Source organism: Hemiscyllium ocellatum, chromosome 17, assembly GCF_020745735.1.
Source record: "Hemiscyllium ocellatum isolate sHemOce1 chromosome 17, sHemOce1.pat.X.cur, whole genome shotgun sequence".
Classification (NCBI taxonomy): domain Eukaryota; kingdom Metazoa; phylum Chordata; class Chondrichthyes; order Orectolobiformes; family Hemiscylliidae; genus Hemiscyllium; species Hemiscyllium ocellatum.
Genome location: NC_083417.1, coordinates 21,162,124 through 21,186,067, shown reverse-complemented (window position 1 = coordinate 21,186,067; position 23,944 = coordinate 21,162,124). Strand labels below are relative to the sequence as shown.

Genomic DNA, 23,944 nt, shown 5'->3' with positions numbered 1-23,944 from the left:
CAAATTTTTCCTCAAGCTCCTTTGTTCCAAGGAGAACAAGATCAGTTTCTCAAACTTACCTAAAATTCATTATTAGAACCATCATGGTGAATTTCCACACTTTCTCAAGGACCCTCACACACTTCCGAGTGTAGTGAATCAATCTGACTGCAAAACTCCAGTGGCCTAACCATAGCTTTATAAATATTCAGTAAAACTTCCCAGTTTTCACACACAACATCCTACTTATGAAGCTCAAATGCCATGTAGTTCAATGTCTCAATGTCACACCACATACAAAATTCAACAGTGTTCTGTTCTTGCACACAGTTTGGCAAGAGTGCCATTATACCTATTACATTCCCTATTCCTTTATACTCCATCTGATACTTGTCTGCCTATTCAACCAGCCGAAGTCCTGCTCAGTCATAATTAATCAACTTCATCGCCTGTAAGTCTGGCCCCATAAGCAAATTTGGAAATGTTATTGTTTTCCAATGTCAAAGCCATTTACATATAGCAAAGAAGCAATTTGGAGCCTGAATTTTATTCTGAAGAGACCTGAAGTTTTCTTTTCCCTCTATCATTATATCATCAGAAAAAGTCAAACATTGATCAGACTCCACATTTGCAAGATATCAAACTTGCTGAGGTTTTTTTAAGATTAGATTAGATTACTTACAGTTTGGAAACATGGGAAATGCAGGGTTACATGGAAAAGGGTGGGGTGGGGAGGATGGGACTGGGTGGGGTGCTTTTCAGAGGGTCAGAGTGGACTTGTTGGGCCGAATGGCCTGCTTCCACACTGTAGGAATTCTATTTTTTAAAAACGTTATGATTTAAAAAGACCTGTTTTTGTCTCATCCAAAATGTGCAAACTTGTTCGGCCCAACAAGTCCACACTGATCCTTCAAAGAGCAACCTGCCCAGACCCATTTCCCTACATTTACCCCTACAGGCAATTTCACATGGCCAATTCACCTAACCTTCACATCTTTGGACTGTGGGAGGTAAACGGAGCACACTCCATGCAGACAGTTGCCTGTGGCAGGAATTGAACCTGGATCTCTGGCGCTGTGAGACAGTACTGCTAACCACTGTGCTGCCTGATGCACTAGTGATTCAAAGGTAAACCTCAATTTCTACATTTAAAGGGGCTATGGATGCTTAGGATTTGGACCTTTCCTTAAACCAGATTGCTTACAGTAATTTTGCCACTTTTATGCTCAGGACTATTCCAACAAAGCCCACAGGAAATGAGCTAACTTGATACCAATACATTGGGTATATATTCAAGCTAAATCTATGGATTGAGATTTGTGGGGAATTCCAAGTCAATATTTACAAATAAATATACTCTAAAATCAGAACTTAACGCCCTTCTATCTAAAACAAAAAAAGCAAACATCCCATTTAATGAAGACACCTTGTCCTAATTATATCAGAACTTGTGACCTGGAAACCGCACTAGTGCAACTTTTGTTTAAACTAACCATGGTTTTGTGTCAGTCAGAAAGATGCAAACTCATATTAAGGTCTCAAATTCATTACTTAGAATGTGATTCCAGTGCTACAGTGAGGGAGCACTGTATTTCCAAAGTTTGCACATTTTGGATGAGACAAAAACAGGTCTTTTTAAACCATAACTTTTTTAGAAAATAGAATTCCTACAGTGTGGAAACAGGCCATTCGGCCCAACAAGTCCACTCTGACCCTCCGAAAAGCACTCCACCCAGTCCCATCCTCCCTACCCCACCCTTTTCCATGTAACCCTGCATTTCCCATGACTCACTCACCCACGCTCCATATCCCTGAACACAATGGGTGATTTAGCCTAGCCAATCTATCCGACTTGCACATCTTTAGACTGTGGGAGGAAACCAGAGCACCCAGCGGACACCCACACAGACACAGGGAGAATGTGCAAACTCCGCACAGACAATCGCCCAAGGGTGGAATCGAACCTGGGTCCCTGGAGCAGAGGTAGCAGTGCTAACCACTGAGCTACCATGCCACCCCTGGTGAATAATGTTCAAAGAGCAGAAACCTCCGTGTCAATTGCCAGCCAACATCACCAAAGTGATTAGCCAGTTGTTCAAGTGTATTATCGTTTATAAGGATGTTGGTATTTTCAAAATGGCTAAACATTCGAGTTTATGTAAAATCACTAACTTCAAAGTAATTCATTCTGTATGAAGTAGTTGAAAATATTTCTGACATGTAAAGAACAGCCACCACCAACTCTCAAGGGTGCAGAAATGTTAATTTTTCAGTATCTTGGTTGTGTAGCATTTAGGTTTATACATAAGGATTTTGACAAATAAGTGTTACATCGTTTAAAGTACTAATCTTATAATCATTCTGCATATTTGGTTGGTAATGTGAACTATCCTATAGATTGGGTTGGGATATCTGGTCGGCATGGACCGAAGAGTCTGTTTCCAAGCTGTTACACCTCTATGATTCTATAACTGTTCAGGTTTTTAATCTGAACATCGTCAATGCCTCTCAACAAGGTCAACAATCACACATTTTAACCCTTTCAAGACTTTTTCTTAATATCAAGGTATTCCTAAGTTCTAAATATAAGTATGTAGAAGGGCCTGTTTCCACACTGTAAGTAAGTAATCTAATCTAACCTCAATAGTTGCTTGTTAGAAACTGAATAAATATGAACAAGTAGAAAGGATTTTAAAAAGCTTAAATAAAAGCCTAGCTGTTCAATTATTTTGAAATTACATTGAGATGATTTATTTTATGCCTTTTGGGGATAGTTTGCAAGAACAATACAAATAACACACAGCATTAAGACTATAAATAGCAGCAGAGTAAACTGAAATAACACATAAATCAACACTAGGTTGCCCATCACCTTTAGATTAAGCTGACCCCTGGATTAATGATTTATATATTTTATTATGATCTCCAAACATTCTGCTTAAGCAAAGCATGAACGTATGACAGAGAATGTCAGATGAAAGTGAAACACATTATAAAGTACAAAACACAAGAAGTCAGAACCAAAAAGTGAAATAAAAAACACTTCTATACTCACACTGTTTTTTTAATGAGATACATTGTTGTACAGAAGATCAAGTGTTTAATAAGCAAATATGAAATCACTGAATCAACATATCTGTTCCAATTAAATAGTTTAAGCCAATGCTTTTAAAAATCTAGAATGAGCATAATACGTTGTACTAATTAAAATATGCCAGAGCTTCTATTGCAGATAGATTTTCAATGCATTCAAAAAAAATTTGTATGCAATGAAATCTTTTCAAAAACAATCTGTGTGTGTCATAACTTAAAACATTGAAAATTCTACTCCTTCACCACTTAGAATTTTCTCTAACAATGTCACTACCTACAAGTTGATTATAATTGCTACCTATTAATATGTTAATCACATTGAAAAATACATGGCACCCACTAAGATTAAGCACAGGCACTCATATGTTAGAGCAATCTTACCCAAGATATATTCAGAAAAACAAGAAAGCCAATATTTAGAGTAAACTTACGATGACAACTGGCAAATTAATCACATTAAGTGCCATCCATCAAGGCATTACCAGGTTAGCAACAATTACATTATGAAGACTTAGGAGTTGCCCAATAAGATTGGAGTTTTCTGTATGACAACACCACGCTGGCTTCTGATAGTATCAAGAAAAAAGGAAAATTGGGCCTTCATGGTCTTTTACTGAAAACATCAAGGGATGAAAACATAGCAACAATGGCACAAATATAGTTGAAATGAGATCTTAAATCAACTTAATTTCAAAACAGTGTAGTGTGAATAATTTAATGAAAAATATTTTTAAAATTTTTTGTCAGAAAATGGAGTTTAATTAGCTACATCAAAATTGTCTTCTCCTTAGAAATATTTAACAGGTACCCAATTTGTAAACAATTGCACAACTTCCTAACGTGTACTAAAGTTTAAGCAACACATTTTTTTACAAAGACAATTCGAATACAGCTGTTAGTACATCCATTATTTTCAATATAAAAACGCATTTTAGCACAGCACAAACTCTTGAATTAAGTAAGTAGATTGGATAAGTGTAAAGACAAAGACTTCCATCATCCTTTTCAGGTTATTTGGGAGCCTGTGGAAGGGGAAAAAAAATATTACAATTGGTAAAACACATGGAAACAATAGTGCAGCCAAAAGTGCTTACCATGCCTCTGTTTACATTGATTGAATGTCAATTTCCATTAATTTCTTAGAATTCCTGAATTTTTGCTGCTACTTTGAGAGCTGTGCTCCATAATTCAGTAATTAGTTCCTGTGCAAACTGTACATTATTTGCTTTTACCATTATACTTAACTCTCAGTGCCCTGATCCTAGCAACAAGCTTCAAAAGCACAGCCTCCTTTTCTTTAGTTTTTAAAGAGTGGTCTCACCTTACTACATGGAAACATTAAATTCAGAAAGACAGAACATGAGTTGAATCATACATATTGGAAAGGTGGACACTAACATCATTTCATTTCTAAAGTCATCATAACTTCAAAAAGGAACTTTAAAAACTATCCATTCATGGGATGACGGTATCACTGGCTAGGCCATCATTTATTGTCCATCCTAATCGCAGAGATGGCAGTTTAGACTCAACTATACTGCTGTAGGTCTGAAGTCACATCCAGATGAGCAGAGGTAGGGATGGCAGATAAACTTCCCCCAAGATGTAGTGGATGGAATTTTGCAACAATTACTAACTTCATACAGTCATCAGGTTCAAACCATAAAGTCTGCACTGGTCAAAAACAACAACTATAATTCCATTTTCCAGAACTTGGCCTTGTAGATAATTCTTAAATGTCAAGGGTTTCTGCCCCTGTCATGCTACAGGCAGCAAGTTCCAGATTCCCACCAACCTCTGGACTGAAAGCCTGATTGCCAATAGCCTCTCTTTATAATTACAGACTTTCATTGACTTCAAATTTCCCACATGCAATAGTGAGATTCAAACCTATGTCCCAATAACATTAGCCTGGGGTTTTGATTACCAGTCCAGTGACATTACTACCACACTACCTCCCTGCAAAGCCTCATTTCCTTTAAATTGAGAATAAGTTGTCCACTGGTGTCAAAATCTTGTCAGTACTATTTTCGTCAATGTTTTCATTAATTTTAATATTAAAACCCGACATATTTATGGAACTGCAGTAGATTGCTGATCATTTACACATTATACTAAATAATTTTATGGACCATATCATAAGACTGTAGGTTTCATAAATGTCAACTGGAATTTATTTGCAGTATTTGTTATAACAGAGCCAGAAATATGTCTTTAACATCAATTTGTGGCTGCACTACTAAAGGGAACACTTCTTAATTCCTTTCTATATTAACAGCAACATTTTTAGTTAACAGGAACAATGCAATTTGTACCAGTCATCCATTAAACAGATTTTACTTCATAAAAATATTGTTAAGATGCAACTTTTTTTGCACTATTTATATATCATTTATTTTCAGCTTGTGTTCAATCAAGAAAGTATAGCAACAAAATGAAGAGCAGGATAGTAGCACACCAAGTAAAAAACAAAATCACATTTCACTCTAAATCAAGGTTCTCCCACACTTATTTTCTTAGAAGTTCAGTTCCTTGTTTGAATAATAACATATTAGTCAATTATCACTCCCTGTCATTCTGTCAAAGTGGCCATGCAAGAGAACTTGGACAGTGATTAAACAGCTGTTCAATCAAATCAGCATCACAGGAGATCCTTAGCCCACTTTCAGCAGTCACGAAATTACAGTCAGGAGTTATTTATCCTCGTCATAACTTAAAAGCAATTTTAATCTTCTCACAGATAAATTCTCAGACAAGGATTCAAATCTGGGACTTGACTGTCTATGTGACTGAACTACCTGTTCAACAGACTTATCAAATCGCTGGAGGAAGTAAACATTTTAGTATCTTTCACTTTTTAAGTTCAATTTATAATGCCAGTTATCAACTTCCCCTACAAACTGTTATTTTAAATTTTCCATTGAAACCCTTTTATAATTTCCGGTGGTTCAACAAAAGGCACTTGACAGCACTGTGAGGCAGCAGTGCTAACCACTGTGCCGCCCACTATAATATTTGAGACATGATTGTGATCAAATGAGCTTTTAATTTCAGATTTTTACTGAATTCAAATTTCACTAAATGCGGGTTCAAGTAGCACCACAGCAAATAGTGAAATTTGAATTCAGTAAAAATCTGAAATTAAAAGCTCATTTGATCACAATCTTGTCTCAAATATTATAGTGGGTGGCACAGTTGCACAGTGGTTAGCACTGTTGCCTCACAGCGCCAGAGACCCGGGTTCAGTTCCTGCCTCAGGCGACTGACTGTGTAGAGTTTGCACGTTCTCCCCGCGTCTGCGTGGCTTTCTTCCCACAGTCCAAAAATGGGCAGGTTAGGTGAATTGGCCATGCTAAACTGCCCGTAGTGTTAGGTGAAGGGGTTAATGTAGGTGAGTGGGTTGCGCTTCGGCAGGTCGGTGTGGACTTGTTGGGCCGAAGGACCTGTTTCCACACTGTAACTAATCTAATCTAATTAAGGCCACAGCATCAAAGATACCAAAAATATTGGCCAAATGTTCAGATTTTGATTCAAGTGAAATCAATGCATGTGCATACATAATGCATCCACAATAAGCTTTCAAACCTCTCAGGTTCCTCTAGATGTTAAAGTTTGTACTTATATTAACTAGCCAAAACCAAATAAGTGAATACTACAATTTGCTTAACAAATCATTCATAGGATTTCAAACTTGAACCAAGTGGAGTGAGTGGAGGGGACGGGGGAAGAAAGGAAAGGGTTTTCTAACTGTTTAATATTTTTACCTTGTTTTCTCCTCCTTCTATTTCTTCAACTCCTGCTTGCGTCATGAGGTCAGCAATGTTCTTCTCTAGGTCATCAATGCGAGCACTCATCTCATCAAGTGAAAGATGTCAAAGAAATATCACTTTCTTTGGAAAAATTGTATGCTTTTATTAGTAAGGATTGAAAATTTGCTCATTTGATTACCTGCAATAAATACTGCTGCTTGCGAATCTTATCAGATCGAATGGATCGATTGGAGAGACAGTTAGAAACAATGAGGAATTTGCAACAGCAACAGTATGTGATGGATGGCAGTTATGGCAGGGGGGAAAGTTTCAGATACGGTCACATAGATGGGGTTAACTCCAGGAAAGATAAGAGAGGTAGGCAGGCTAGTGCAGGAGTCTTCTGTGGCTATACCCATTTCAAACAAGTATGCTGATTTGGAAAATGTAGGGGATGATGGGTTCTCAGGGAACGCAGCACGATTAGCCAAGTTTCTGGTATTGAGACTGGCTGTAATGCAACAAGGGATATGTCGACTTCCAAAAGATCAATTGTGCTAAGGGATTCTCTAGTCTGAGGTGCAGACAGACATTTCTGTGGCCAGCAGCGAAAAATCAGAATGGTGTGTTGGTTCCCTGGAGCCAGAATCAAGAATGTCTCAGAGAGGGTGCAGAATGTTCTCAAGGGGGAGAGGGGTCAGCAAGAGGTCATTGCACAAATTGGAACCAATGACATAAGGAGGGAAAAGGTTGAGATTCTGAAGGGAGATTACAGAGAGTTAGGCAGGAATTTAAAAAGGAGGTCCTCGAGAGTAGTAATATCTGGATTACTCCCAATGCTACCAACTGGTGAGCGCAGGAATAGGAGGGAGCAGATAAATGCACGGCTGAGGAGCTGGTGAATGGGAAAAGGATTCACATTTTTGGATCATTGGAATCTTTTTTGGTGTAGAAGTGACCTGTACAAGTAGTATGGATGGCACCTAAATTGAAAGGGGACTAACATACTGGCAGGGAGATTTGCTAGTCCTGCTCGGGAGAGGAATCCAGGGAGATAGCAAGGAAAGAAATCAATCTGAGGCTGGTACAGTTGAGAACATAAGCGAGTCAAACAGTCAGGACAGGCAGGGACAAGGTAGGACTAATTAATTAGACTGCATTTATTGGAGAAAGGCCAATTTTGACGGCATTAGACAAGAACTTTCGAAAGCTGATTGGCAGCAGTTGTTTGCAGGTAAAGGGACAGCTGGAAAATGGAAAGCCCTCAGAAATTAGCTAACGAGAATCCAGAGAAAGTATTTTCCTGTTAGGGTGAAAGGAAAGGCTGGTAGGTACAGGGAATGCTGAATGATTAAAGAAATTGAGGGTTTGGTTAAGAAAAAGAAGGAAGCATATGTCAGGTATAGACAGGATAGATCGAATGAATCCTTAGAAGAATATAAAGACAGTAGGAGTATACTTAAGAGGGAAATCAGGAGGGCAAAAAGGGGACATGAGATAGCTTTGGCAAATAGAATTAAGTTGAATCCAAAGGGTTTTTACAAATACATTAAAGGACAAAAGGGTAACTAGAGAGAGAACAGGACCCCTCAAAGATCAACAAGGCGGCCTTTATGTGGAGCAGCAGAAAATGGGGGAAGATACTAAATGAATATTTTGCATCAGTATTTACTGTGGAAAAGGACATGGAAGATATAGACTGTAGGGAACGAGATGGTGACACCTTGCAAAATGTCCATATTACAGTGGAGGAAGTGCTGGATGTCTTAAAACGCATAAGGGTGGATAAATCCCCAGGACCTGATCAGGTGCACCCTAGAACTCTGTGGGAAGCTACACAAATGATTGCTGGGCCTCTTGCTGAGATATTTGTATCAATTGTCACAGGTGAGGTGCCAGAAGACTAGAGGTTGGCTAACGTGGTGCCACTGTTTAAGAAGGGTGGTAAAGACAAGCCAGGGAACTATAAACCAGTGAGCCTGACGTGGGTGGTAGGCTTTTTTCCCCTGGTGTATCGAAGGCTGAGGGGTGACCTTATAGAGGTTTACAAAATTATGAGGGGCATGGATAGGATAAATAGGCAAAGTCTTTTCCCTGGGGTTGGGGAGTCCAGAACTAGAGGGCATAGGTTTAGTGTGAGAGGGGAAAGATATAAAAGAGACCTGAGGGGCAACTTTTTCACACAGAGGGTGGCATGTGTATGAAATGAGCTGCCAGAGGAAGTGGTGGAGGCTGGTGCAATTAAAATATTTAAAAGGCATTTGGATGGAAGTATGAATAGGAAGGGTTTGGAGGGATATGGGCCATGTGCTGGCAGGTGGGACTAGATTGGGTTGGGATAGCTCGTCGGCATGGACAGGTTGGACCGAAGGGTCTGTTTCCATTCTGTACATCTCTGTGACTCTAATTATCATTAGTGAAAGAAACAGAGTACTCAACCTTATGTCAAGTCCAAACAATTTGCCAATTTCCATGGGATAAATCAAAATCTTCTCAAAAGATACCTAACAACTCCAAACTTTAGAATCAATTTTACATTTACATTTTTCACTTTAGCCATCAGAATGGCCTCAGAATTAGATGTTAATTTAATCTGATTTATTGCCATGTGTACCTAAGGACAGTGTAAAGCTTTGTCTGTGAGCAGTACAGGCAGATCATAAATAAGCAAGGACAGAGCATAGGGTGCTTGGACAGAGTGAGCCATACAAGTTACACCTTACAGAATGTGCATGAAGCATGATCAACATTAACTAGATTAATATTATTTGAAGTTAGAGTCCATTCATCAGTCTAATAACAGCAGGAAAAAAGCTGTTCTTGAATCTGTTGATGCATGTGTTCAAGCTTCTGTATCTTCTGCCTGACAGAAGAGGTTATAGGTGACCATTACTGGAGTGGGAAAGGTCTTTGATGATGTTGACAGCCTTTCCACGACAAAGATAAGTGTAAATGGAGTGCATGGACGGTAGGTTGGCTTCTCTGATATCCTGGGCTGTGCACACAACATTCTGTATTTTCTTACAGTCCCGAGTGGAGCAGTTATCATACCAGATAGAATGCTTTAGGTGAAACCAGGTGCTACTGGAAAAGTTTGTCAGGGTCCTCCTGGACATGCCGAATTTCCTAAGCTGCCTGAGGAAGAGGCAACGTGGTTGAGCCTTCTTGACCACTGCATCTATGTGGGAAGTCCAGCACAGGTTGTCGATTGTCATTCCTAGAAACTTGATGCAGTCAACCTTCTCACCCTCAATTCAGTTGATCTAGATGGGGAGGTGCTCTCCTTCGTTTCTGAAGTCAATGATCAGTTCTTTTGACTACATTGAGAAAGAGGTAGGTTTCAGTGCACCAGGACACCAAGCCCTCTATCTCCTTTTTACATTGTGACTCATCATTGTTTGATATCCATCCTACCACAGTCGTGTCATCAGAAAATCTGGAGATGGCGATCATTTGGAATTTGGCTTCAGAGTCGTGGGTGTACAGGGATTATAGTAGGGGACTTCAGGGTTGTGGGTACAATTGTACATCTTCACTGAATATCTAATACAGGAAAAGGTTGTGCTACAAACTAATCTCTACTAGAAACGGAATCAAACTGTCTAACTCTTTTCAGTTTACAACTGATAATGCTACATTTTTCGAAGAGTCCGGGCTAGATTCAAACTCAGGTCTGAGAGGTAAAACAGCAGCATGTGATCGTCGCTGCACTGTACGGCTGTCTATTGGATAACATTCAAACTATCTAGCACAACCTGGCAAATCTCACATTCAACATTTCAAGAAGCTCAAAAGATTCTTAAACCAATATTTTAAAAATGGGAACTAACACAACTGTCTAACTTTTTGCAACTATTTCTTGTAATCCCTCTGCTTTCCAATCTGTTTCTTCCGCTTTTAGACCCACTTCTTTGACCAAGATTTTGGTTTCTCTTCCCAATCTCTCCTCCTTTATCTAAGCTCCACAGAGCATTTTGGAATGTTTTGAAATGCTACAGGTGCGATATAAACACAACTTCTTATTGCCACAGAGAAACCTCAGCATAAACAAACAATGCACAATAAGAGAGGAATAATATTTTTGCATAGAGCATTTTTTTTTGCTAATCTACTGAAGTATTTATTTTCCAAACCAAACAACAATTATTGGGGTTATAAATGATTTTCAGACAGTGCAATCCGCAAAGCAATTTTGCAGGCTTTTGAATGGTTTTCAATAAACAATATCACTAAGTTAAAAAACACAACACAAGGTTATAGTCCAACAGGTTTATTGAGAAACATTAGCTTTCGGAGTGCTGCTCCTTCATATAAGGTCCACAGCCACCTGATGAAGGAACAGTGCTCTGAAAGCTAGTGCTTCCAAATAAACTTGTTGGACTATAACCTGGTATTGTGTGATTTTTAACTTTGTACACCCTTGTCCAACACCAGCACTTCCAAATCACAATAACACTAACATCTCCTCAGGAGATCCTCTGAAGGATCAGTGCTTAGCACCTGGACAGGCACTCAAATGAAATAATGCATTTCATCTAGGCAAGGTATCCCTGGTTTCTATGACAGAAGTGAATGCATGTTGTCTAGGCTATTGACTGCATCAATGATTTCTTCCATTTCTTTAATTAGGTTACCCAATGATGCTCATCCTATGTTATCATTATAATGTCCTAACTTGTCCTTTGGTTGAAGATAGCAGTCCTGCTGAAAGCAGCAACGATTACAGTATAGCATATAAACATTTTGAAACTCTGCATTGTTGAAGAAGCCTCCTGAGTTAACAGTTGAGACTGTCTTCCCAATATCGTGATAAAAAGACTCCTAGATATTTGAAAAGACCTGGTGCTGTGTGCTAATTTAAAATACTCCACAACTCTGGTTTAATTTTTAATTGAACCTGATGACTGACGTGATCATGAAATTGCTCATTTCAACCAACAGATCAATTTAAGACTGTCTGATATTCTTCAACTAAGAAAAATCTCCTAGCATAACAAAGTCAATCTTGGTACAACCATGGAATTTAATGATACATGCTGGCTTCTCTATATTCATCAGGATGCTGCTGAAACTTCAAGTAATCTCCTATTTAAAATGTACAGTTCTAGGTAAATCATCTGCCATTGAGCACAGCACACTATTGGATGTACAAGAACATTGAATAATACATTCTGGTCAGATAATTTGGAAACTTAGAGCTCCAATTGTATGCAGGAGTACATTCAAAGTGTAAGCAAGTAGGGAGAGGAATTCTGCTTAGTGGATAGCAAAGCAATTTAATCCAAATTTCCTCCATGTCAGGTGGACAGATCGGACTTTAACTTCCAATTAAAACTTATAAAGTAGTTAGCAATACCAAATTTGTATTCACAATCAAGTGCTGGAGCTGAGAAAAATTGCCACAGTTAATTCAACCAATCATTAAAAAAAATGCTCAATCACACATACAACACAACCATGCTGGTCAACCTGTATGTGTAACGAAATAATCACTTTACACTAAAGCTAACTTCTTCTGTATTGTTTCAAAGCAATTTAGTTTCTAGTTTTGGATTTGGAAGAGAGCATAGCACAGCAACAGGTTGCTAGTAGTGTCAATTTACCACATTTAAATGTACTTAAAATGAAATTTTCACCTACAGTAAATTATAGTATTATTTTAGGTGCAACCCAATGTCTCTTTTATATTGTGGAGCTGTCTCCATTGCTATATATAATCTCTCATGTCTGAAGACAATCTGAACAGGCTAGTAGCACAACAGCATTGGGCTACAGGACTACCACAACAACAATCTTGCCTTCAGAGACAACCTTTAATACAATAGGCTTGTAAGGTATCTCTAAGATCAAGATGATCACCCAGATTGGGTCTTGGAGTCAGTGCAGAAAATTGTGTTAATGTCTGCACAAAATTTATAAATAATAAGTTCTAATATAAGGCTACTGAGGTTTCCTTGGAATTTACATGCATTACAAAATTACATTGAATTTACAGAAACGGCTCATCCAGTCCAACTGGTCTATGCTGGTGCTTTTTTCACATTAAATTCGAAATCCCTTCCCACCATATTTCAATTAACTTTAACACTTGGAACTTTATTTGTCTTTAAAAGAAAGGATATTTCTACCGATGATCTGGTCAGACATTGTCTGGAATTTGTCTTGCATCTGTTGGAGCAGCGTAGTAACCTGAAAAATATAAATTAACTATGCTTTTATCAGCTTTAAAGCTGTAACTTCTTTAGTAGAAACTGGGTGCATCAGTCACCCACATTTTCTTTTCTTTTATTCTTTCATGGGATGTGGGCTTCACTTGCAAGGCAAATACCTGTTGATTATCCTTAATTGCTTTTGAAATGACTGGTTTGTTGGCCATTTCAAAAGATAGTTAAGAGGCGAATGCATTATTTGGAGTCTGAAGTCCAAGGATGTCAAGTTTTGTTCAGTAAAAGGCATCAGTGTTGCCAGGTGAGATTTTACAACAATGGATAACAGCTGCCATAGTCATCAATACAGTATTAAGATTATTTTTATATTCCAGATTTATTCATTAAAGTTAAGTTTCCTGATACTGTAAACATTTATCCAAAGCCTTACTAAATATTTAAAGAGTAAAACAAAACAATTATATATGACAATTCTGATTTGTGTACCTCAGACCTTGGTAGTGCACTGAAATGTCAATTTTGAAGCTGATCTTAAAGTTTGGAATGGACCTTAAATCCATAACTGCGTGACTCAAAAATGAGAATGGTCACTGAGCCAAGGCTCATGCATGGGGTAAACAGGGCCAGCCAGTATTAATTTCCAAAAGCTTGTCATGTTAGGTCAAATGTATACAAATCTTTGAATAAAGCAAGAGAATACAGTGAGGAAGCGCAGTAAATTTGAATTCAATTAATTTCCAAAATCACAGTATGTGTCTAAGTCGTAGCACGTGCTAACATTTCCCTCTTTCCATAGTTAGGGATGATATTTTCAAGCAAATGACAAGGTTAAAAGCAGGCAAGTTGTGCTAAGTGATTTTTCATTAAGGTCTCTACTAGGGATGATCTGGAAATTCAGGAGACAATACCTAAATGTGCTAAGCACCTCAGGATATGGAGTAAAGCAAATTATACTTTTTCATGCAACAAGTGTGAGGGGTCTGGAATGTGCTACCTGAAACTTTGGTTAATGCAGGTTCAATCTAGGCTTTTAAGAAGGAACTGGATTATCATTTGAAATGGCCAGAAGTAAAAAGGGAGAAGGCCAGGAAATAGTAATTGGCAAATTGGTCTTTTGAAGAACAGGCCAAAGAAACTCCGCCTGTGATTCTGTGAAAGCTAGCTACAAGACTTGGGGCATTGATTAGCATAACCAGCAGATAAGTGGCAGGTGCAAATAAATGCAAATAAATTGAAGCATTATTTTTTGGTTAAATTAGAAACATTAACACACCTTGCAGTAATAATTTGCTTAAATTAGAAACATTAAGACATTAAATTTTAAGCAGAAAATCTTGATATGCAGATACACCAGACAAATGGTGGCAATTCAAATAGGGATGTTAATTACAGAAAGTGAGATGTTTGACTTATAGATGTTTAGAATAAAAAGGTCACAATACTGACTTATGTAAGCATTAGTTAGGTAGCAATTTGACAACTGTGTACTTAAAGATAGAAAGGCAACAAATAATGTGCAGTATAGATTCATTAAGATGTCAACAGAAATAAGGGGTTAGAATATGGAAACTGACTTGTGAAATTGGTCCTAATTCAATCAAACAGAAAATTAAGGTGGAGACATGAACTTGATGAGGTTTTCAAATTATGAAGGCTGTGATAGTTAAACAGTCATCGATGCCACTGGTTGGTAAGATAGCTGAAAGCTAGTGAGTAAGACAAGTAAAAAGCCATACAAAAAGTAATTAGGATTGGAACGTTGACTTTTATTTTAAAGGTGAGGGAGCTACAATACAAAGGGGTGCAAGATATATTTGTCATATAAAGGCCAGATTAGATCCTAGTTAAAGTAAATGAATTCAGTTTTTGGCATCACAGCATTAAGGACATATTAGCTTTGGCTGGACATCAGTGCAGATTAACTAGAATGATACTTGAGATTAGGTTTGGGGAGAGATTATACCAATTAGTCTGTTTTCTCTAGAATTTAGAAGATTATGGAGTGGCCTGATCAAAGTCTTCAAGATATCAACATGAAAATACAGGTTAGATATAGATAAACCGTTTCCATTTGGTGGGGATTCTAGAACTAGGGGCATGGTTTAAGAATAAAGGCCAGACAGTTCTGGGGAAATGTCAAGAAGCAATTCTACACAACAAGGATGGTGGATTTGGCCAAGCTTGTCCTCACCCTCAACAACTTCTTTTAACTCGTCTAATTTTCTTTAGGTCAGAGATGTGGCCATGGATACGCCCATGGACCGCAGTTATGCCTGTTTCATCATGAGGTACGAGGAACATTCCTTGTTCCAGTCCTATTCTGGCCCCCATCCACAGCTCTTTCTCCAAGTTATCGATAATATCATTGCTGCTGCATCCCTCTCTCTTCCGGAACCGGACAGGTTTATCGATTTTGCTTCCAATTTCCACCCCACCCTCACATTCACCTGGACCATCTCTAATTCCTCCCTTTACTTCCTCGACATCTGTTCCCATTTCTGGGGATAGACTGGGCACAAACATCCACTCTCAACCCACCAACTCCCACAGCTGTCGGGATCATACATCTCGCATCTTGTTTCCCGTAAAGACTCCATTCCACTCTCCCAGTTCCTCCATCTCCATTGCATATGTTTCAATGAGGTCAATCTTAATGAGGAAACCTCTGAAACATGTCCCTTCTTCCACAACCAAGTATTCCCCAACACTGTTGTGGCACGCCCCTCAACCAGATCCAACCCATTGCCCACACTTCCCACCAACAGCGACTGGGTTCCCCATGTCCTTACCCAACATCCCACCAGTATCCACACCCAGGTCATCACCAGTTGCCATTTCCACCACCTCTAGCGAGATGCCATCACCAGACACACTTTCCCCTCTCCTCCCTTGTCCACCTTCTGCAGGGTCCATTCTTTCCAGGACACCCTGATCCACTCTTCCTTCACTCCCAACATCTTCCCAAAGCCCTATGGCATCTTCCCATGCAACTGAAGGTACAACACATGCCCACTTACCTCCTCCCTCCCACAGTATCCAAGGGCCCAAACATACCTTCCACGTGAAGCAGCACTTTAACTGCACTTCTCACAATCTAGTCTACTGCATTCGCTGCTCACAATGTGGTCCCCTCTACATTAGGGAAACAAAGCATAGACTGGGTGACTGCTTTGCAGAACATCTACGTTCTGCCCCCCCAAAAGACCCTGATCTTTCTGTTGCCTGCCACTTTAACACACCACCCTGTTACCTGTCCAACATCTCGGTCTCAGACATTTCAAATGTTGGCAAGTTATAAAGTATAAAACTTTAGTTAGGCTATATTTGGAATATTGCATGTACTTGGTGGTCACACTACCAGAAGGACGTGGATGTTTTGAAAAGGGTACAAAAAAGGTTTACCAGGATGTTGCTAGTCTGGAGGGTTTTAGTTATGAGAAGAGATTAAATAAAGTCGGATTGCTTTCACTGGAAAGATGGGGTCTGAGTGGCGGCCTGATCAAGAGATTTACAAAATTATGAGACGCATAGATAGGCTGGATAGTCAGAAGCCTTTTTCCCATGGTGGAAGGGTCAACTAAAATATAGCATAGAATCAAGGTGAGAGAGGGAAGGTTTTTTTTTGGGGGGGGGGGGGGGGGGGAGGTGGTCAGCACAGGGAAAATGTTTCAGAGTAATGGGTACCTGGAATGCACTGCCAAAGGTGGTGTGGAAGCAGGTGTGTTAGCAATGTTTAAGATATAGCTTGATATACCATGAATGGGAGGCAAACACAGAGGGATAGAAACCGTGTATCAGCAATAAGAAGCGGAAAAAATAAGGATTAAAAATTAGCACAGCCTTGGTGGGCCGAAGGGCCTGTTCCTGTGCTGTATTGTGTTGTACTGTATTACCTACTGTACCTGCATACTAGTTTTCTGCAACTTATGTATGAAGACACAGGGAGCCCTGCACACTGAAGCACTCTTCATTTAAATAATGAGTTGCCTTTATATTCCACCAACCAAAATAATTAACTCGCATTTCCAAATTAAACTTCATCTGTCAAATTTTGACCATTCACCTACCCTAACCATACTCATTTATAAATTTCTTATTTCTTTATTGCGACTTACTTTCCCATCTTTTTGAGTGGGCTATTTTAAAAAGCTAAAGATACCTGCTCAAAAGGAGGAACCTTAAAAGTTTTGGGAGTCTGAGAGACTAAGCAGCTTAACAAAGGCAGAAATGAGATTTAACGAATGATCTGTTTCTACACTGGAACATGCTATCATTCTACAGCCATATAAAATGGGGAAAACTAAACGCAGATGCTGAAAATCTGAAATTAAAATAAAAACATTAGTTTAGATTAGATTAGATTACTTACAGTATGGAAACATGCCCTTCGGCCCAACAAGTCCACACCGACCCACCGAAGCGCAACCCACCCAGACCTATTCCCTTACATTTACCCCTTCACCTAACACTATGGGCAATTTAGCATGGCCAATTCACCTAACCTGCACATTTTTGGATTGTGGGAGGAAACCGGAGCACCTGGAGGAAACCCACGCAGACATGGGGAGAATGTGCAAACTCCACACAGAGAGTCGCCTGAGGCGGAAATTGAACCCGGGTCTCTGCCGGTGAGGCAACAGTGCTAACCACTGTGCCGCCCACACTCTGGCGATGATAGCAAGTCTGGCAGCATATGTTAAGATAGAATCAACGTTAATGAATCAGATCAATCAGCTCTTATGAAAAGGCATTGGTTTGGAAGTTAACTCCATTTCTCTCCACAATTGCTGTGATCTGTTCAGCACTTCCAGCATTTGTGTTGTTTCTATTATATGAAGTGAGCTTTGGAATCAATGCAGCCGATTGAAATAACTTCTGATGCGTACCTCGGCTGCATGCTGGGAACATGAAAAATGGACAAAATCAGAGCACATTTAATTTTCATATGTGAAGTAAACTGTAAAATATGGATAAGAGGTGTGAATGTCAATACACTATGCCGTATGAGCTTCTGCTTGTGAAGTTTGCTGCCACTGTACTTTTTAAGTATAGAAAACTAAAGATCTTACTTGGTCTCGTGTAGTGAGAGGGAAACTGCTTCCTGGTCTAACTGGAAAAGTCTCTTAGGGCGAACTGTATCTTATTAACTGTACGTTAGCAACGAGTTTTAGATTACATTGAAGTGATAGACATTGTTGGTGCCCATGGCTACCCCTTTCGTGTGGATGACGTGGGAGAATTTGAAGGGGAAATTGTTGAGGGTGAGGACCAGTTCAACCAAATGAATAAGAGAAGGGTACTGGTGGGGACATTGGGAAAGGAAGAAATGGAGGGCTTGGTCATGGCGGATCAAGGTGTAAAGGGACTAGATGTCCACGGTGAAGATGAGGTGTTCAGGGCCAGGGAAATGGAAGTCTTGGAGGAGGTGGAGGGAGTCAATAGTGTCCCAAACATGTGTGGGGATCCATCCGCCATCGACTCAGCATGCTCCTGCCCCACCGAACTCATCTGGTCCTACCTCGACTCCATCCTCTCCCCCATCGTCCAGCACTTTCCACCTACATCCGCGACACCTACCGCACCCTCCATATCTTCGGCAACTTCCAGTTCCCCAGTAGACAGCGCTTTCTCTTCACTATGGACATGCAGTCCTTATACATGTCCATACCCCACAATGACAGCCTCCAGGCCCTCCGTTTCTTCCTCTCCAGTAAACCCTTCCTCCACGTCGCCGAACTGGCCCTCACCTTCAATAACTTTTCCTTTAACTCCTCCCATTTCCTCCAAATCAAAGGACAACCCCAGCTATGCTTGCCTCTATATCGAACAGCCTCTTCAGTATGTACACAGGCACTGTACCCCAATTCTTCCACCGTTACATTGATGACTGCATCACTACAGCATCCTGCTCCCAGGCTGAACTGGAGCAGTTCATCAACTTTGCACAAAACTTCCACCCTGCCTTCAAATTCACTTGGTCCATCTCGGACACTCTCTCACTTTTATTAACCTCACCATTTCCATCTCCGGTGACAGTTTCCAGATGGACTACAAAGCTACAGACTCCCAGACCCACCAGGACTACACCTCACCCAACCCAGTATCCTGCAAGAACTCCATCTCATTCTCCCAATTCCTCCACCTCTACCCCATCTATTTGGACGAGGAAATATTCCACTCGTGAGCATCCCAGATGCTCACCTTTTTTGAACAAGGTGCTTTTCCTCCCTCTGTCATCCAGACAGCTGTCTACCCCACCACCTCCATTCTACCGCTCTAACCTCACCCCACGCAATAAAGACAGAGTCCCCCTTATCTTCACCTGACACCCCACCAGTCTCCGCATCTAATGCATCATCCTCAAACACTTCCGCCAACTCCAAATAGACGACACCGCCAAGAACATCCTCCCCTTCATACCCTTCTCTGCCTTCTCCAAGGACCGCTCCCTCCAATAGTCCTTGGTTCACAACACCCCACCACTGAACCCACAGGTACCTTCCCCTGCAACCAGAAAAGGTACAAAACCTCCCCTACACCACCCCCCATACCTCCATCCAGGGCCCCAAACAGTCCTTCCAGGTAAGACAGAGGTTCACCTGCCTCTCTTCCAAACTAGTTTACTGCATCAGATGCTCCCAATGTGGTCCCCTCTACATCGGGGAGACCGAACATAAACTCAGAGAATGGCTCACCGAGCACTGCAGTCACCACCTATTTCAATTCGCCCAACCCCTCCCCTTCCGACATGATAATCCTTGGCCTCCTCCATTGCCAAAACAAACCAGAGGTCCCAAATAAGGAACAACACCTTGCCTTCTGCCTGGGCACCCAATAGCCCAGAGGACTCCACATTAAGTTCTCCAATTACAAATAACCTCCCTTCACAGTCCTTCCCCCTCACTTCCTCTGCACTCTGCCATTGACCAACCAGGTCATACTCGCTACCTGTTTTCACCTATCCCCAACTCACAACCTGCCCCCACCTTCCCCTTCATCTGTGTTTGGGTGAAGCTGCCTCCCCTCCCCCCCCACTTTGGGACTAGTGGACAGTGTGTTTGGGTGAAGCTGTCCCCCCCACTGGGACAGGGGACAGTGTGTGTTTGGGTGAAGCTCTCCCTCCTCCCCCCCCCCCCATTGGGACAGGGGATAGGGGACAGTCTGTGTTTGGGTGAAGCTCTCTCCCCCACCCCACCCCCCTCCCATTGGGACAGGGGATAGGAGACAGTCTGTGTTTGGGTGAATCTCTTCCCCCCCATTGGGACAGTGGACAGTCTGTGTTTGGGTGTAGCTACCCCCCATTGGGACAGGGGACAGTGGACAGTCTGTGTTTGGGTGAAGCTCTCTCCCCCACCCCACCCCCCTCCCATTGGGACAGGGGACAGTCTGTGTTTGGGTGTAGCTGCCGCCAAGGAGAGAGAGTCAGGAGGTTGAGGCCTAGTCTAATCGGCACAGCCTAAGCCTCCAGTCGCGCAACTCGCCCACCACCAGGGTAGCACCTTAAGCTCCCTCCATCCCTCACTCACCACTGCGGTCAGGTCCTGCACCGTCTTTGGGTCCGTCTCCGACATCTTGGCAGTTATTCGGCCTCAGTTGCTCGGTTACCACAACAACCCACGGCACGGTGACCCTGCCCACTCCGACAATACCGTGTTCTCGCGAGAATCCCCGCGCGCCCCGCTGCATCATGGGTGTTGTAGTCCTCTCCCTGCGCTCCCTAATGTGAATTGACAATGTGCTGAATCTGGATCAGTGGTGCTGGAAGAGCACAGCAGTTCAGGCAGCATCCGAGGAGTGCTGTGCTCTTCTAGCACCACTAATCTAGAATCTGGTTTCCAGCATCTGCAATCATTGTTTTTACCTGACAATGTGCTGAGTCTGGTTTTCCCACCAACTCTCAATATTCTACTTTGGCCTTATTTACTTGGTCTATTGTAACTTGCCATACCTTCCAACTCAAGCACATTTGGAAACAATCACGTATTTGCTTTCAAAATGCATATCAATCCATGGCACACAGGGAGCCCTATTCCAATATCCTAGAGGGAAAAACCATTAAAACTCAGAAATGACACATACTGATCTGACATATCTTGTTTCTCAGAATTGCTGTCTAGTACAAACCAGTATATCTATTTCCAAGATTTGTCTAATCCAGGTTTTCCCCTGTGATGTTATATTTAAGTTGAGTAAGTGTGCGAGGGGCTTGCAAAGGTTGTTGTTCCTGCAAAAATCACAAGGCTGAGTCATGGGGAGGGGTGAATGTTAAGCTAGATATGTTTGCACAAACAGTTACAAGTAGCTGTATCTTGCTTCTGCAAAAATCACAAGGCGGAATCACGTGGGTGTATACCAAAAAATAACTAACCGAAAAGGGAGGTGGTCGATTGGTAGAGACAGGTGTATTGACATGACAGTTGCAATTGTCACGCACATAGGGAGTTAGTATGAACAAGTTAACCAAGTAAGACCCAGTGTTGTGTCAGCAAACATAATAAGATCCAGCTATCAAGGGAGGGGGGGGGGGGGTTGTATGCCAACAACAGGCCACAGACAGATGTGGTAAGCTGATTAGATTAGCAGCACAGAGCAGTACAACTATCAAATATGAAGTAAAAGGGGAGTACTGAGAGACTCAACAGAACTGTGTAAATTGTAATGTAACCTCCTGATCGAAGTGCCTACTTTGTGATCACCCGGCTTGCAAAACCGTATGAATAAAGACTGCTTCAGAATTTGACTCGGACTGAAATTATTGAACAGTGAGCTTCGTTTCTCACAGCAAGGAATAACTGAGCACACAGAACGTCCTTTTTTCCACTTTTAAATGAGTGCTCCACCTGGTTGAATTTGCTTTCATATTGAATAATAGATCCACACAATAAATACTTAGACATGCAGAATGTGGCAAAGAAGGAAGTTGATGGGAGAAGAACAGGGGAATGTGAATGATGATGAGTGGGTATTATGAGATGGTGGGTTAGAGAAAAGAGGGAGCAGGAAATGGAAGGACATTGAAGATAGAAGTAGCCATTCAAGGGAAGCTGGGAATTTTTCAAGTGTGAAGGAAGAATTTTTGTCTTGGTTAGTGAATAAATAGCACGTAGAAGACAAAGAGAAAGTCAAAACATTTTTCATATAAAATGTCAGCAGAACATAGAGCATTTTACCACTATATTTAAAAAAAACATTTAAACCAAAATTACTTTGATATCTGGAAAGAGTAACACACAAAAGGCAGGAAAATGGGATTGACAGGGTTAATGGCTTGGATAGTACACTTGCAAATCAGACACACCACTCCTCCATAAAGTTAAAACAAGATTGATGCCTCTGATCAGGAACATGTCCAAAAGGAAAACGCAGTAAAATTTGCAAATTATCAATACTGGTCCAAGCCATCTTTTATTCTTCAAAATGAAGTTCAATGTGATGATACCATTCATTTGCAAGTAAGACTGTTTTTATTGACTTTCCACTTGGTGATGTCTTTGTACCAGTTTTCAAAATTATGCAAGGCGAGGAGCCAAAAAAATTGGCAGGGAATTACCATTTGCCAATCGTAAGTCATAGAGACAGAAACAGACCCTTCGGTACAGCTCATCCATGCTGACCAAGTTTCCTGAACTGGGTTCATTTGCCTGCATTTGGCCCACATCCCTCTAAACCTTTCCTATTCATGTAATTCAGAACATTACTAATTAACAAGCCAATGACTTTGTTAATGAACCAACCATTTGACTTTTTTTGGTGCCTACTGTAATCTTTTCTGGTGTCAGCCATGAAAATCTTTGAGACTACTTTACTGCAGTAATGACAAGGTGGCACAAGGACAGAAAGAAAAGATGTGCAAGCAGCACAATGGCTAAATGTAGCAGTAGATTCTGTTGGTGAAGGTTTTGAGCTTTAATGAATCTTCAATTACGAGAGATTTGGAGAGCAAAGGGTCTTTAAACTTGTAACCATGAATGACTTCCCATTCATTGCATTATCTCTGCCTCAAGATGTCCCTGCTGACAGTCGCAAATGTACAAGGTCCCCTCCTTTGTTCCTCGTATTTCTTCCTTCCTGTGGAACATCTACTAATTGGCCATCCAGCACTGTTACTGGACAAGCTGACACAGCAGAGCAGAGAAAATGGATGTGTCATTTTCGGTTCCGCCTCCTTCACATCACTGAGAAATATAATATTTGAATAACAAGTCTCAGTAATAATGGGCTTCCATAGTAGGAGGAAAGGAATAAGATGCATTAAATATTGTTTATGTTTCTATTCCTCTACTTGAAGAGAAAATGTGTCAATCTTTTTATTCACTTATGGGATTTAAGCCTCACTGAGGCTCAATGCTAGCCAGTATTTATTGCCTGTCCCTAAAGGTGCTGATATCTTATCATAATTCAAAGGTTAAAATACGGTCCTGAATAAGGCCATTGTACAGATTAATGTCTTATATCATAATGTTTCTTTACTTGTCTCAATTAATCTTCTCCCTGCTCTTTTTAACAGCCCTATGATATTCAACTTCACCAACAGAGATGAAAGATTGGGAATTTGCTCCTTGACAGTGCTGCTATATTGTGCAATGAAGAGGTACCTAGCATTAGGGTAATGCAGTATTACATGTAATCTTCAAATTGAAACAAAGCTAAGGATTTACTGATATAAAATACTGCACACAGAGTGATTGTTCTAATGTGTGACTCCTGCATTTGAAATTAAGGAGTATTAGAGATAAATATTGTTATGTACATAGTTGTGATGCTGAATTTCATTGTATTATCTCGAGAACCAGTGGAGTGTGTGCTTACACAAGTAACTATAATCCAATAGACAATGTCAGTACTCTTTATTTCTCTGTATAAAGACAACATGGATGATTTCTTGAGAGTAGTCAAGACTACCTATGGTCCATGAACCCAAGGATCCATTCCCAATGAAGTGCAGGTCAGATATCA

At 40.6% G+C, this 23,944-nt stretch overlaps 1 protein-coding gene across 1 annotated transcript; it reads right to left on the bottom strand.

Annotated features, from left to right (window-relative positions):
- Positions 1-2,749: 2,749 nt before the first annotated feature.
- hsbp1b (heat shock factor binding protein 1b) lies at positions 2,750-20,645 on the bottom strand. Its single transcript, XM_060837611.1, has 4 exons — positions 20,515-20,645; positions 12,944-13,010; positions 6,837-6,934; positions 2,750-4,094 (listed from the first exon to the last, which is right to left on the bottom strand). The coding sequence occupies exons 1-4, from the start codon at positions 20,557-20,559 to the stop codon at positions 4,083-4,085; spliced, it is 222 nt and encodes a 73-aa protein (XP_060693594.1). The 5' UTR covers positions 20,560-20,645; the 3' UTR covers positions 2,750-4,082.
- Between the last annotated feature and the right edge of the window lie 3,299 nt (positions 20,646-23,944).

What these genes read in the sequence shown, in the direction of transcription:
- hsbp1b (XM_060837611.1), bottom strand. Translation starts at nt 20,559, where the DNA reads ATGTCGGAGACGGACCCAAAGACGGTGCAGGACCTGACCGCAGTG. An exon ending in TGCAGGACCTGACCGCAGTG is followed by an intron (nt 13,011 to 20,514) that starts GTGAGTGAGGGA and finishes TATATTTTTCAG; the next exon opens with GTTACTACGCTGCTCCAACA. An exon ending in TGACCAGATCATCGGTAGAA is followed by an intron (nt 6,935 to 12,943) that starts ATATCCTTTCTT and finishes GACATCTTTCAC; the next exon opens with TTGATGAGATGAGTGCTCGC.